This window comes from Asterias rubens, chromosome 1 (genome assembly GCF_902459465.1).
Source record: "Asterias rubens chromosome 1, eAstRub1.3, whole genome shotgun sequence".
Lineage (NCBI taxonomy): Eukaryota > Metazoa > Echinodermata > Asteroidea > Forcipulatida > Asteriidae > Asterias > Asterias rubens.
The window spans coordinates 8,715,087-8,732,008 of NC_047062.1; the positions used below are offsets into that span (position 1 = coordinate 8,715,087).

Sequence of the window (16,922 nt, forward strand, 5' to 3'; positions counted from 1 at the left end):
AGATGTGTACCATACACACAAATCTGAATAGCCGTGGCAATTTTTCCAAGAATCCTTACACTTCATACATACACAGTCTAAATACAGTGAGAGAGTGTTTGTGAGAGTAGTCCCGGGCACTGACTGTCCTCCAGCATGAAACAAACAAGATGAGGGCTATAGACTCCCACAGATGCTAAGAATGTATCAGACATAGCTGGTCAGATGAGCCATGACAGTTCCAGCATGTAGGTAAAATAACAAAAACACGCACTGTCTAGATGATCAAGGAGGTGGTTTGGCTCATGGGAGAGGCATTCTTGATTAGTCTTGTCTGTCTAGATGATCAAGGAGGTGGTTTGGCTCATGGGAGAGGCATTCTTGATTAGTCTTGTCTCTCATTACCTCAACTCAAAGTCTTCCAGTATCTTCAGAGTGCATATAGATCCTCTGCCTTCAACTCTGTGTTGGATGTCTTTAAGAAAGGGGCTCCAAGGTCAAAATGAGACTTGTGATGCTGCCATTTTCTAGTAGATATAGTACTAAATACGAATATGGGCAAACAAAATTATATGATTATGAGTGTCTAAAAAAAAAAACACGGTGTAAAATATCAATTTAGTGTTCCTGTCCATCCCTCTGCCCGATATTAAAAAAGAAAAGAAAAAGAAAGGATAATCCCAAGGATAGTAGACCAATGAATTGTGTAAATTCTATGAACACCATTATCTTTTGTCAGGTTCTGTGATTAATATGAAGTGCCGATTCTTTTATCAAGGGTTGTTCCGTGCAACGTTCAAGCTTTTTCACTCTCATTTTTTGGTTACTGTGCACTTTGTATTGTGTGCCGTTTGCCAGCTGTTTTTGGGAATGAGATGAGTTTCAATCACAAAAGCTATGGGGTAAAAAGTTCATACAGAAGGCCATGCTCTTATTAGCTATACGTGTGGTGTTGAACCAGTACTATGTACCCAAAGTGAAGTGTATTATTGAGCAGACAGTGAGGAACGTTGTGGTTAAACAAAATGGCCGAGCAGTATACTAAAGCCCACTTGATATATTATGTATTCCTGTAGTTGAGAATCCATTACTATCTGAAAACAGTGATGAATCTTGACACGCACAGGCTTTGAAACTTATGACTTTACATGTAGTCCATTAAATCCCGCCATAAATAGAGTCAAAGAGATAATCCTAATGACCAGTTGGTCACTAACGGTGAGAATTTTCCTTGGAAAAACAGGAAATAGTAGACTTGGGGAATTTCATGTTACTGTACCATCTATTAATAAAGTTGTCCATCCGGGGGGCTTTTGCACTGGAACATGGGGCTGTAGAAGTCTCTCTTACTTAGTGAATATTCTTACAGACGCATGTTACGCTTAAATTCCTGTTTTGGTTGTAAACAAGGTTACGCTTTGTAATTATGGGAATTAACTTGTATAGGACTTTTTCATACATGCAGAGTTGATTGATAGTGTACTGTATCTTTTAATCAAAATCTCAGTCGATAAAACACCGTGGCTTAAAGTTATAGTGTTGATAAAGTGAAAGTCTACCTACTACATGTATTAAAATATAATCGTTCTGCATTGTGTTTTGTGGCTAAATGTTTTCACAGGATACAACAGTGATTTTGTGTTACCCTAGGGATGTCCCAAATGAGGACTGTTAATACCCCCATTGGGAGAAGAAGCAGCTCAAATCAGGGTAGAAGGCATCTTAATTGGGATACTTTGAGTTTACCTCATAAACCTGCACTCCCTATGGACTTGTGAACATAAAGTGCAGATGTAGGAACAATATGGATATTATTAACTCTTGCAACAACACCCCCATGGGAGCCATTCTCAAGCATTGTGGTCTGCATCCATCATTTATTTCCTTATCATGGAAACTGGTAAATCATTTGGATACATTACATTTTGCAGTTTGTTTAGGACCCAAATTTTGATTTGGTCAGCAGTGTGTCTTTGTCTAGTGAACTGTACATGTTCCTAGAGTGCACAACAGAGTCTACCCTGTGTAGGGCCATAAATTGTTTTTGACATCGTAATGCTGATTTATAGGCAAAGTTACAAAGACAGATACAATTCCTCAAGAATGGACACCAACCTTCAGAAATCTATAACAAGGATTCATGCACCAATCATCTCTCAGTTCCAAACATTTTTGAGTGAAAATTTATCCAAACTATATTTTCGAAGGGAATCCTTTCTCAATAGTCTATTCTATCAACAGCTGCAGTGTCTTTCGCAGGTATTTATGGTCATTAAATTTTGGATACTTACACATGACACTACCCTTTAGCCACTTTAGGAGAGCAGAGTTTGACCGTTTATGCACATAAATTGTGAGATGTTGATACTGTTTATAAGAAAGGTCAAAGAAAAGGCTCCCAGATGTTTGGGATCGAGGAAGCAGAACATATTACCCTGTCGCTTCATCCTCTAAGTCAAGATAACATTGCAAGTGTTGTACTAAAATCAAAAATTGTGCAGGCCATATCAACAGACAAAATACAAATCGGTCCTTAATCTAAGCTCATTTTGAAGTTGCATAGTTATTACAATTGTACTAAAGAAACACAGGTTTAGGAGTCCTTGTGCCGACTTAACCTTTACTCCGAAAAATGTTAATGGCATGATGGCATGCCGTTTCTACCCTAGCAGAGTTCTTAACTTTGAACAGTTTTTCCAATAATAATTATTTCATAATTAAACAACTGGAATTTAGGTTGTGGCCAATGCTGTAAATTAAAGGAACATGTTGCCTTGGATCGGACGAGTTGGTCTATAAAAAGCGTTTGTAACCGTTTTTTATAAAAAGCATAAGGTTGGAAAGATGTTTTAAAAGTAGAATACCATAATCCACACAAGGTTGCCTCGAAATTGCGAGGTTTTCCTTTCACTGTGCGAACTAACACAGTCGGCCATTTATGGGAGTCAAAATTTTGACTCCTATAAATGGCCGACCGTAATGGGAGTCAAAATTTTGACTCCCATAAATGGCCGACCGTGTTAGTCAACGAGGTAAAAGGAAAACCGTGCAACTTCGAGGCATGTTTGTGTGGATCATTGTATTCTACTTTACGACATCTTTTTACTCATGTGCATTTTATAACAAACGGTTACACACGCTTTTCAAAGACCAACTCGACCGTTCCATGGAGATAGTTCTTTCTCCATGACCGATCCAAGGCAAACTATACATGACCACCCCCCAACCGGAGATACCACCACTACAGCCAACCATAGAGGAAGGTAAACCAACCATACCAATTGAGTCATGTTATCACCTCATTACCATATTTTTACATACAGGTGCTGTCCCATATTTTCATAGGTGGTTCAGACCCTTATACCTCTCTGAAAAGGGGCCCAGAAAGAATGGACAGGGATAGATAGGCCTCTAAACTGAGATGAAAAGACTGTACGCTTTGGTGGGTTAGGTCCATTTGTGAATGAAGTTAGTGGTGCATAGATAAGACCCTACAGGCGCGTGGCAGTTCAAAGGGCTATACAAACACTCTAAAGTAATTCCAGTGGTACCGTGTTTTCAATCTGATTCAGGAAATTGTGTTTTTTTGTGTGGCGTGCTGTCCACCCCCCCCCCCCCCACATGCCAGGTCATTGTGAGGGGGACATGTGTCGGGGGGGGGGGGGAAGGCTAGCCTTTCTTGGCTTCAATCACTGGAATGTGAAATTATTTCTGACACCTTGGCTGGAATAAAGTAATGATTGGTTGTGAAAGGAACACAGGAATTGCTAATAAATAGCTGGATCATGTGGCTAACTTGTAATTCTATTGAGATGGAAATACATGAACTGTAAAAATATAGCTTCTGGACCAGGTGGCTGGGTTTTAAAGATTGGTTTTAAAGTCCAGCTTTATCTCTGTTAATCCTTCAAAAGGGAGGACACCGGAAATGACCACGTGCCAAATTGGCATGGTATTTTATGGGATCTTCGCGAACAGCAAGTTGTTAACTTGATATGTTTTCTAAAAGGAAAGAAGAGGGTTTTAGTTATGATGCCAGCCCATCATTATGGTTGGGTGGTGCCACAGTTTTGGACGTTTGACATAATTTATATTTTTGGTTGGAGAGAAACCAGTATTAGGGATGACACATGGAATTGGAAACTTGCAGTCTACATGTATTTTGCTACTTGGTTTCGACACCCCTTACAAAAGTTATGCACCCTTCATGTCTCACAGAGCAAGGCATAATGTGTGTAGTAATGTTTTAATTAACCACTATATGTATGGTAGCTGTACATTCTCTCTGCTATTTTGTAGTCACATAGTCTGGGAGATAATTAGTTGCCCATTAATGTGAATTAATTAGTACTTACTGGCGTCTTTTTAAATCAAGGACACCTAGTTTAACTCAGGTAATGAATAAGTCAAGCTGTCTGCGGGCATTGTATTAAATTTCAAAAGGTAACCAGTCATGCAATATTTCCACACACAAAAAATTCTACAAAATAATGGGTTCCAAATTAGGGTTTTTTTCTTCTTTTCGTTATTACATGCATTAAACAGGAGGGAATTTTTAAAGCAATATTCCTGAGTAGGGCTGTGAGTTTGTCTTCATCTGAGATGTCCAAAGGTTTTCAGATACAATTTCCTCGAATATACCTTCATTTCAGAGGTAAACATGTCACAGAAAAAATAGTTAGAACTCTTAAATTCATTATCAGTAATTTTTCAGACAATAGTTAAATAATTTTTTTTTTGTTCCCTTACCAATCATGTATAAGTTGTAAACTTTAAAATTGGCAGAATCTATACACACCACACAAGGCTGGTAGAATGATCAGCCAATAGGAACATTTTCTTATTTGAGGATTTATTTTTGTTTCATTACCATTTGGACCCCAGCGCTCAAATCTGCCATTGAGGGGTATGCATATGTTGAACGTTGAACATGCTGAATGCAGAATCCTGTATAATTGAGATGTACAGTGGTTATTTGTGTACATGATGAGCATACAAGATAAACACTGATTAATGTGATTGTAGTTCATGTCAGCTTAAGTACCATCTGCCTGTTTTTTTTATATGTCAAGATAATCATTCATATTATATTAAGATAGATCATCAACTCTGTATGCCTTATTTGCATACAGCTGTCCATGGGTGAGGCACAAAACATATAAAGGAATGTCGTGAAGTGGATTAACAACAGAGAGACAAGTGTGGTAACCACAGGATTTGGATTTGTGTCAAGAAATGTTGACTCATTTTGGCAACTTTTCCCTCAGTAATCACGCCAAGGTGACCTTTTCTGATGCTACTTGTGAACGTCAAGATTCTCTCAGTGCATCTTGATGTTGGGTCCCCATCACTTGATCAGTCAGGCCGTAGAGGTCAGGCTAAATGGACCTGTCAACGTGAAGCACCTACTGGTACAATCTACATCAGGCTCCCCTTCACTCAAAATGTAAAAATTATTTGAATCAATGTATGAGGAGAATTTTGGGTAACTGTATTTTTTATTGAATATTCTACATCAGTGATTCATTGAATATGTCCATATTACTAAAATATAATCTGTCTTCTTTCTTTGTATAGAAATCGCAGATATGAGTACATGAAAAATAATTTTCAATGTACTATCACTACCGTATATACTATTATTAACTAAGTATATTTCACGTATTGAAACGTATTGGAACTCCTTGCCTGATGCATGTTTCCCTTCTCTTTAAATCTAGACTATTTTAAAAGGGAGTATCATTTCCTACCTTCAGTTATAGCCCTTTACCAAGAGTTGGGGTGGCGAATTTGCATAAAAATTAAGAAGTAATACATGTTTGTTTGGGATACATTATAATTTCACAACGTAAACCTATCTCATGAACTATTTTTTTCTTATTCTTTCTAATAAAATATTGTACATGACAGTACAGCGGCAACGCCAGTATGAATAAAACATTAATTTTCAGAACACAACTTTTCAAACCGATAAAGATCCCATGTATTTTAAATGAAGCCGCGGTCAGTGTCCCTCCGTATGTATAATGTTGCGCATTCTTCAGTAATCAATACGCCCGCTAGTAAACTGCCCCTATCTTGCCAATCACCAGGCCATACGTGTGCAACTGTGCATGCATAGCCGACCTAATGGTTGGGAGCTAAATTCGTTTAATGCCTGCAGTCGAGCAGATATTTCATTATTGAGTTCATTGGCCCACTCCATAACTGCACAGTACATCTGAGTGTTGCCGAGGCTGTATAATAACCTCTTAAATTGCCTCGTGACTAAATTTATAAATTAAAATGTTAATTATGATCCCTACTTTACTAATGCTTGTGTAGAAATATTAACTCATAAACGTATGATTGAGGTGCAACTTGAATAGAGCAGCCTGTTCATCTATAAAATGTTAATCAAATAATGGAAAAGATTGAACCATGCCAAAACTGAAGCTAATTGACTTCATTTACATAGCCTTGTGTCAAGTTAGTTTATCAAATTATTGTTTACAAAAAGCAAAGCATGCAATAGATTTGAAAAACACTACCCAGTCTCATGATACTTGGTTTTTTATAATTTTGTTTTATTGCAGAGTAGATAATTATAATCACTATCATAAGCACAAAAATGTATCCAGCGTTTTCATCGAAAATTACTCCACAATTCATTTCATTGCATTAGTAAAATCTTTGAATATATCTGTTAAAAAGTGTACAATACAAATAACTTTCAGTTGTCAATCTGAAAGCTGGAAACTCACTGATCATAATTTCCGTACCAGTTCAAACCAATCTTATTGAATTCAAGAAAATGGTGTGTGAAGACCATCAAAATCACCATACTAATTGGAGCAATCACAAGAAAACCCACTCTGATATGAACCTGATAATCAGAGTCATAGAAGTAATATGATTATTTATCGGTACAGCCCTATTTATTCAATCCATTGCATTCTGTCTCGGACACCGCCTCTGAGTAATATGAGCGTACTCAATAAGTTGACCCTGTGGGCCAAGTGTAAACCAATCAATGGTCACTTAAAATGTGCACTCAGTACAAGGTCAGCACTAGAGAGAGAAAATAAAACATCCCGATGCTGCTGCCTAATGAACCAGCTAGTAATGCCATATTAAATATATGTTGCCATGGAGATAGATAACTTAACCTCTGAAAAGAGATGGTCAAGTACATTTCTTGTTAACATAGACTAATTGATTGCATTGGAATCTTAAGATGGACATACTTATATAGCCCAAATTACTGATCTAATATTGATAACTGTTAAATTGGGGAATGAACTTACCCCTAAAGTGAAAGATGTTTCAGCGTTTAATGTGCCTTGAATATCTGTTAGTCTCGTTAAATTGTTGTTTTGTGACATGTAGTGTGTATATCTTGTTGGGAAATTATTCCATCTAAATTGCACCTACCCTGAGAAGATAAGAGGCGTTGAATTTCATGCAAAATGATCATTCAACAAGGCTGTATGAAAGTTTTAACTTTCACTTAGTGTGTATAATGCCCATACCTGATTTGTTCCTAATTTCCAGGTTTTATTAGCGAGCTGTTGTTTTTGCAAGACCTATTGGCAACTATAAGTCAGAATTCCTTACTTGGTGTAACGCAAAGAGTTTTCTTAACTTGAGGCGTGTTGTATCATCTTGGCGCTTTCAGGGCATTCAGTCTGGATTAAGCAGATTCATCAAAATTCCCGTTCTGAACTTTCTCGTTCAAATTATTGCTCCGGGTGTTTCCTGTCGTTTGTTGCTGTATTGAGGGTGACACAATGCGAAATAGCTTTTGTTATTTTCTCTTGAATTCGCAAATTTACAAATCTTCACCAGCTGCACATATTTTGAGTTCACATCTGACGCTTCAGTTTGATGGATTCCTGTGAGCAACACAAGCAGGATGTGAACCTGAAACTTCTGCTTACCTGGCCTGGTTCTCCATTTGTATTTATTATCTGAATTGCATAAATTTAGATTATTTTCTGACAGCCTTTTCTAGGTTCTGTGGTTCTCAATATCTCTCCTCCCTGCCAGCCTAAGTTTTTAACTCACTAGGGAGCCAGTAACTAGTGGAATCATCCTGCATTTGTGTAATTCCTGGGGTCCCTCTCACACTTAAGGGCTAAATTAGAAATGTGTTACAACACTTTGTTTTGGCACTGTGTGTTTCTTGAGAAATAAGGTCGCATTCCTTGAAGATGATGATAGCATTACAGATGGACAAACAGGTCTTTTCAACCTGACACCAGTCTTCAAGACTTGAAACCATCAAAATAGTTTCTTATAATCAGCTAGAATTTCTTCTGCAGATGGTGGTAAAGCTTCACCAGTCTGGCTCTTATACTTGACCCCATGCTGTAAAACTTCCTCTGAAATCATTTGCAAGATTGTGCCGCCTACTCAAGAAAAAAAGAAAGAAAAAAACTCGAGCCATCCCAAGGCTGGGTCCCCAGCAATCAAGTCTAGCAATTTTAACTGTCCAGATCAGAAATAATTGGAAAGAAAAATACAGCTCGGGCCAGTACAAAGCACATGTAACAGTAATCATACATGCGCCAGCTGGGTCTGTTATTATAGCCGCAGTTGAACCAAAAGGGGAATGGTGATATGAATTGCACAAATACCAAACTGCCTCTTGAATGCAATCAATAAACTATGGTACGGTTTGGGGCACATTGTGCCCTCGGTGTACTCCACTGAGGCTGTGGGAATAATTAGAGCTTGCGTTTTTCAGGTGTATAGTTAATAGCGGCATGTAATTTTCCTTTGAGAGAGCAGAATTATATATTGTGCGTGAGTGTTTTTTGAAGATGTTTTATTATATTCACAGTGAGGTAAAGGCAAAGTTACAGCAACATCAATCAACTGCAGTTGCATCAATCAAGCATTCATGCTCAAACATGTATTAAAAAAAAAAAAAAAACAGGCATATTGGGAAGTGTGTGCTTTTGCTTGGTTCTACTGGTTCTTGGTTCACCAGAAGCAGCCAGGCAGTCGGTGCAAAAATGCATGATGCTGACTAATGGTGATGAAGATGGTGATGATTATGGTTAACATGTACACCCAGTTTGGCATCACAGCCCTTGCAAACTGAATTGATAAATTTGAGTATACATAATATCCGTACTGAACATCATTTGGCGCCATGGCTTCGTTAAAATAATTTGATGTACATTAACCTATACACAGGTATGTCTAAATTAAGTACCGGTAGGTATATAAGCACGTTTCTCAGAAAGTATGCATGGGTTGGTCACATTAATACATCAATTACTGCCTGTGTTGAAGTCTAATGACCTTGCAGCTACTCCATGGCCCTCGCAAGCTGAATATTTGAGTGCAACACTCAATTTATTACAGCGTGTATGAATTCATCAAATATTGGTTGTGGATACACTTGTATCTAAGACTTCTTGACGACTGGTTAGCGCTGCCCTTAGCAAAGGGCTGGCAAGCTGATGATAATCCTCTTTGTGTAGGGTTTGCCAGCTCGTATTCCCCTTTGTGAGGCACGCGATGGCTTATGATCAGATGATGCAAAGAATGAAGATGGACTTGATTGAAATTCTAGCCTGTGGCTTGGGGATAATATCCGGCCAGGTTTTAAGCAGTTTGCCACTGAGAGTGTCTCAAGTTATGACTTCCTGCAAGGCGCTTGGATTTCTATAACACTTTGACTAATTTCAGGGCTAAAAAAGAGGGGAGAAAAAAAAATTGGTTCAGGGATTTTTATTCATTTGAATCCCCACTTGATTTTACTTGAGTGTGTTTTCCAACTCAAGTATGAAATGAATTTATACAATTGGCATGAACACTCTAACCTGGGCCCAATTTTTAGAGCTGCTTGTAAGCAGAACATTTGTCCACATTTTGTGCCAAGCAAAAGACAGCCAGATACCAGTCAAAAATTGTACACATGAAATGGTATTTTGGCTGGTAACCTTATTCCAGTAAGCATAGGTTGTTGTTCTTGTACTTTTTGTGCTTAAAAAGCAGCTCTATGAAACTGGACCCTTACGGTGGTGATAATGTTTGAACATTCTACATTTCAATGGTGGCAAAACGCTAACTGATCCCTCCCTTGCATCTAATAACTTTGTGCGATAGAGCAATCCCTCTTGGGGATCACAAATGATGTGTCTAAATCAATTAAAATCAATCAAGTTTATGTGTCGCAATTGATCTCACACACAAAAACACCCACTCGTTCAACTCAATACCTCTTGACAAAAATTGATTAATTGATCACTGCATCATAATGGGGGCATTGTTATGTGCGATGTAGGTGGGGTACACATGTAGGTGTTTGTTAACTAGTTCGAGTGTGTACATGTACACATACACAGTTACATTATAGGAATGTGTTTCATGCTTCAAAATAACTCATGGCATCCACTGCCGTGGTGCCCTGTGCTTTTACCCTGGTGCCCTGTGCTTTTACCCTGGTGCCCTGTGCTTTTACCCTGGTGCCCTGTGCTTTTACCCTGGTGCCCTCTCAAGGTTCCAATAAAAGTGCCCCTAACCAGAGGCAATTTGCTGTGCCCCCTTCACGAGTGAAGTTCAAGGCTTGGTGTTTATTTACAGTACTGTACTGTTGTGGGTATCGGGCTTCGCTAGGCTTCACTTTTTGCACTGGAGACCAATGCAAGCAGTCCATTTTGCTAATGCTTGATGCAAAGAAACCTCCATACGTAGAAGAAGAATGACAACTAAATTATGATGCAACACTTTGGAACATTTGGCTTACATTGTTTCACATGTCATTTATAGGGAAACCTCGCAAGCCCTGGAGTTCCTGTTCTCTTCCATTATCTTAAGCATGCCAGTTGCAATCACCCGAGGTCTTAACGAGCTAAGGGCTTTCCATTGATTATAGTCTTCCTCTTGATCCCAGATGACTCCCGGGGGCTACAGGAAGGTTGATACAGTGCCAGATGCAACGCCAGATACAACATACACCCTGAATATCCTAGCATTGTTTCACAAATACTTTGTATTATTTCATACATGTACCATATAGCGCCAGATGCAACGCCAGATACAACAAACACCCTGAATATCCTAGCATTGTTTCACAAATACTTTGTATTATTTCATACATGTACCATATAGTGCCAGATGCAACGCCAGATACAACATACACCCTGAATATCCTAGCATTGTTTCACAAATAGTTTGTATTATTTCATACATTGTAGTACCTTGTGGTGTCATAATGATGGGCCTGGTTCAGTACAAGGTCATTGAAATGAACACTGTTAATCAGAAATTATCCTGAAATGCATTTTCAGGAAGATTTGTTTTCCCTATAAAAAAAAATTTCTTGTTACATATTTCTGGTAATGGTACCAAAGATGCTTTATAAGTGAACTTAAAATCATTGTATCTTGCAAACCTGAGGAAACCTGTAAACAAAGGTGCTTGCTATGTGAACCAGGAACACTGGTTTGAACAATAAGTGTTCTTGGTTATTTTATGTGCACTACCAATCTAGTACACCAGACCTATGGCTCAATGTCCCATCTGAAGTTCAAAGAAATATTAAATGCTCAAGTTTCCTGCTCAAGTTTCCTGCTCAAGTACAAGTGCCACAACCAGGACTCGAACCAGCTAGGGCTCAGATCGCCTGGCCGTGATACATTTTTGGAGTCTCCCTGTGTGTGTTACTGTGAGTGCGTACTTTAAGCCAACGCAAGGTCGGTCACAAGCCCACAATGGCTGACCACATCCAGACTGTAGCTCTGCGATTGACGTCAGTTCCAGGGGTCTAGTGCCTTCTTTACTGAAAACTGAATCTTCTGGTTTCGATTCAATATGTAACTCATGAGTCACTAATGTGAGAATCGTGGCTGAAAGTGTGTGCACGTGCTTGGGGAAAGTCTGTGCGACAATGAATTGGATGAAACAACGCTTTACAAATGCTGGGAGCAAAACAAATCCTGTCAGTTGGATGTAGGCTACATGGTTTACATTCTATAGTTAAAGACTGCACTTGTTCTCTTGAAAAGTTGGTGTGACCATGGATTGGAGGAGGTACATGTACACAGCTTGTTGGCAAGTCTTACAGACCTGGCCAAAATCATTCAAAAATTTCAAATTATACAGGGTATACATGTAAATAGACAAGACAAGAGATGTCTCGTTTGCGCAATTGTGTTTTCCCTGAGATAATTCTGCTTGAATCCTCCCCACCCCCCACCTCTCCCCCCAAAGCTAAATTGAAACTTCTTTCTCTGTTTTCTGTCCATGGGGTTGTTTGCTAGTATCCAGATTAAGTTTCCTTTTTTGAGAGCCCTTGGCTTCATAACCAGATATAATAAATGAAATGAAAATGAAACGAAATCAATTGTGCAGGTATGCACGTGTCTGTATTCTGTCATTACCTATAAATATACACACTGTAAAGGCACATCAGGAGTGTTTTGAGAAACTCCACGACCACGTCAGTGGAAATGACATGGCCTAGAAAAATCTGTTTTGTTCATTTGGTACCTTCCCATTTGTTTTCATAGACACCTTAATCTTTGGAATCTCTGAAAAGGAAATTTGAATGAGACTCGAACTCTGAGGCACCGCCCTTGTTTGTTGATGGCCCATGCTTTGTGCACCAGGGTAGTGCAGTGCATGTTAACTTCAGGATGTTAACATTATGGTCATCAGCACCCCATCAAGTAGAAATTCTTATCATTACTTTCACAGAACACGTGGTGGGGACTTTGTTCTGTGGCGCCTAGAATTTTCTGAAATGAAGATGATCATTTTATAGCAGTGTGAAAAACAGCTCCATGTTAATTTACTTTTTTTTCTTCAAAAAAAAAAGTGTCATAAAAATTACTGCTTTGTTGCTGTTAATTAGTGATAGGATACAGCCTAGCGAATCCTACTCGGTGATGTATGTTCTGAGCAAGCACACACACTGAGAACATTGGATTTACCAAGGTAGTCTGCTGCCACCTCATGCACCTAGTGTCCGTAAAACTGTCTCTCGTTGCAATTGCCACATTTCAACAGGTTAATTATGTTTTAATCATGTTATCATTTGTGCATTTCAAGCACTTTGTATATTATGAAAGTATGTCTGGCAGGGTCTATATTGTAGTATAACATGGTTTCTTAAATTATTATACATTGACCTTGACTTGTCTGATGTCACTTGTCATTGGTCAAACAGCTAGAATGCTCGTCCCTTTTCCAAATGTTATGTGTTAAGAATGTTCAATGGGAGAGTAGGAGAAGGCCCTGGGAAAGTGTTGGGCACACCTGTCCCATTCCCCTAGTGACTGGATACTGTAATTGGCTCCATGATTCCTGTGTCTCAATGGATTAATCTCCAAGTTAGAGGGGACGTTCACAAGCCAAGTTGAAGGATACTGCACTTCCAGGCTGAGTAAACCTCAAGCATCTTGTTTACCAGGTTCATGCTGGGACATAATCAGAAGCATTCATCCCTGCCGTAATATCAGTCACGAAAGTATAACGACACATTGATAATGATCTCGATGAATTATTACATTCTGTGTTAATATAACTACATTTGGTCATGCGAGGTGTGCGTGCATAGAATGAGCGGCATTATGTAGAGATCTTGTGGTGAAACGCACTTTCTTTAAAGCTCCCATATTGTAGTTTATCTTAGGAATCTTACGACTGTGGTGCTGTGTATGATGATGTTTCTAACCAAAGTTGAAAGGAGGTTCAACTTAAGGTGACCCCACTGCTGCCACTTCCCAGGTTATATCGTAATCTTTGGTGTGATCCCTGGTAACATGGCAGTACATGTTGTATGGCTTCTGACTGGTGCAAAGGTATTGACAAAATAGGGAGACTGCGAACTTTAGGGCTACATGACTCGGCTCCGAAGGTCGCAGGTTCAAATCCTGCTCTAGTAATTTGTCTTTGTTCAACCCAAAATCATAATTTCCAGGTCAGTTTCCCTTGTGGTTTATCACAACGAAATTCAAAGACGACTTTAAATTTGTATCCTTTTTTATTATTAATTCTTGCAGGGAATCAACCTGAACAACAACAGAATACCTCCACGGCTTCTGTGTGATCCAGCTGTGTTCTCCTTCAGGTCTCTGAGTACAGTCAACCCCATGACTCCAGTAGAAGACCCATCATCCCTCGCTGCTTATTGAGTCAATCTTCAAAATACTACAAGCAGTTGGCTTCAGGATAGGATCGTGGTTTCTTGTAGGATGGTGGCTTCTCGATTGGATATTCAATGGAGCTGTGTAAGGAAAGAGGAGGAGCAAGCCAAGCTAATTCTACAGCCTGGATTTTCAGCTCTTAGAGCCCTCCGTCTGTTTATACTATTTTTGTATTAAGTTGACTGATCATTCAAAACCACACAACTGCCCTGGTTTTGAAGGGTATAGTACCTACCTGTGCACAGAGTCAACTTTACGCAGTCTACATGCATTCACTGCATCGGATCACACTGCTGGCTGACTAAAGTGCCTGTATCATTATCATACGATAAAATGATTCAAATGATGATTGAATGATAAGTCAACAGGAGGGTTCTGGACAACCTGCATCTGTTGAGATCTTGGAATGGACTCTTTCTGCCATCTTTCTCATGTTCAGTTTGTATTCATAGAATATATATATTTAAACAAAAGTTGATTTATTTCTTCTTGTAATCACAAATGAACTGGAAAAGTTTGTTCAGATCCTTGCTTTTTTTATTATAAAAGTATTGAATGATTGTTTGGGATTCTTAACATCCTCTATTTTGTGATTTTTTGGATCATTTTGAATGAAATATGCAGCGCCACTGTTTCTGGGCTGCATTCCTAATTTTTAAGCATTAAGATGATTTTCAGGTAAACGTAAATGAAATAACTACCTCTTTGGTGTAATATTTGTCTTCAAACAAAGTGCTGACTTGTCTCGTCTCTTTGAGTAGAACTTTTTTCAACGTCGTAACGGTTCTTTTTTTTCTTTCTATTAAAAAGTGAGTGACACATTTGGTAACAATGTGACTATACGATAAGTTACTTCTTAGCGTTAATGTACTCTTTCAATCAGAGAACTCAGGTATTAGAGACAACAACTGGGTGGTGGCAGTTTGAGAATGGTAGAAGAGAGGTTTTTTTCCGTTGGATAAAATTATGGAAGGGAAGGGCATTCATTCCAAACGATCTGTATTTGTACACAATCGAACAATACAACATTGCCAATTGTCATGACAATAAACCAGCAAACAGCCCACGTCTTTGACCTGTAAAGGGTTTGCATGACATTTGACTTTGAATGTGAATGCAGGGCATGTACACTGACCTTGAGATAGAGTTTGGCTGATCTACATGTGCATGACGGGGTTTCATTTGGTGATTGATCTTGAATTCATGTTCAAAATAAGGGGTTGTTACAAGTGCCCCTGCAAACCACAATGAAAGTCCCTGCAATAGGGCAAAACATTTCAACAAAATGTCATTTCATATAAGCAATTTTTGACTGGTTTCCAGTTGATTTTTGCGTTGCAGAGATTTGTTAAGCATTCTGCTTAGTCAGCTTTATGAAATTAAACCCAGAGCATGACAGCATGCAGCCTGTTCCACATATTTTGTGTTTTGGATACAAAATACAAAATAAATTGTGTGATTTGTTCATAAATGACATTAAGTATATTGTACACATCACAATGACAGGCTAAGCTTATGCGTGTACATGCAGCTCCACAAATCAACATAATGTTATCTATACGTGAAAACCAAGAAGGATTCACTCACAAATTCCAAGAACGGAGTTCTGAAGGACTGTACAGTGACAGAATTGTCAGCTAAAAGCAGCCTTCACAAAATGCCACTGGTGGGATTATTAATCGCTGGGCTATTGGCCTCTCATGAACGAGTGAAATAGAACCCTGGAAATTTAATCAGGCTTGGCAAATATATGCAAGGTAAACTCGTTGGGTGCAGTTTGCATTGGTGTGTTCTCTTGCTAAGGCATGAGACCTTTATATGAGCCAGTAAATGTAGGTTGGGCTGTTGTAATGTATAGTGTTTACAGCACTGATGGCAATCCAACCAAAAATGACAACTGCATGAGAAATCTCTTCTTTCCCTGTTGTGTACATATTTGTATCCAATTGTGGTTTGCTGTGGTCAATGACAAGGCAACACATCAGCACTAAAGGTAATTCAAGATTTTTGACAAAGGACAGCCTGGCGCTAACCACTGGAGCCCACCTTGAGACCACGCATGTTTATTATCATTGATTGTCCTGCAAGGTAGATCAGTCATCTCTGCTTACATCAAAAGGACCTTTTGTCAAAGTGCAACCATCTCTTTTTCCATTCTATTCAAAATATACCAACCATAGGTCAGATCTGAATGAAAACAAGTATTACCAATGGTCATGCTGGGAAATAATATACAAATATGGTGGCATTGTTGTACAAATGCGTATAAGAGTTGTGGACATCATTGTGGCTTCTAACAATTTACTGCTAAGCAAAAACATGTCGGAAATTGTACATGCAGCACTGTACTTTGGCGGGTAACCTTATTCTGGTATGCATACATGTCTTGTGCTAAGCTACATTTTGTGCTTAAGCAGCTGTAGGCCTATTGTACAAAGTTATGCTTACTAGAATATGGTTACCAGCCAAAATACCTTGTCACATCCATCATTTTTGCCTGGTAAGCAACACTTAATGCTTAAGCAACACTGGGCTTTGATCTTAAACGATGTGTACGTACATTGTAGGAATGTACAGTTTTCTTTTACCAGTAAAACTTTGTTCGATCAACATGTACTTTGTAGAAAATCTGGGTTGTTCTGAATCACTGCCACTTCTCAGTTGTTTGATCAGCGGATGCCAGGAAGTAGGAGCCTTTTTGTGAACTTACTCGTGGTTACATTTTGAACATTTTTTGTACCATGTTGTAATTCTATTGAATATTTGATTCCAACTTTGGGTGTGTTGTTTAGGGTTGTT

At 38.8% G+C, this 16,922-nt stretch overlaps 1 protein-coding gene across 1 annotated transcript in view; it reads left to right on the forward strand.

Annotated features, from left to right (window-relative positions):
* LOC117307316 overlaps positions 1–5,179 on the forward strand; it is a 31,758-nt gene extending 26,579 nt beyond the window's left edge. Inside the window, exon 5 of the mRNA XM_033792038.1 lies at positions 5,112–5,179. Coding sequence (XP_033647929.1) covers positions 5,112–5,141 — 30 coding nt within the window. The 3' untranslated portion in view covers positions 5,142–5,179. The remainder of the gene's footprint in view (positions 1–5,111) is intronic.
* The last annotated feature ends 11,743 nt before the right edge of the window (positions 5,180–16,922 follow it).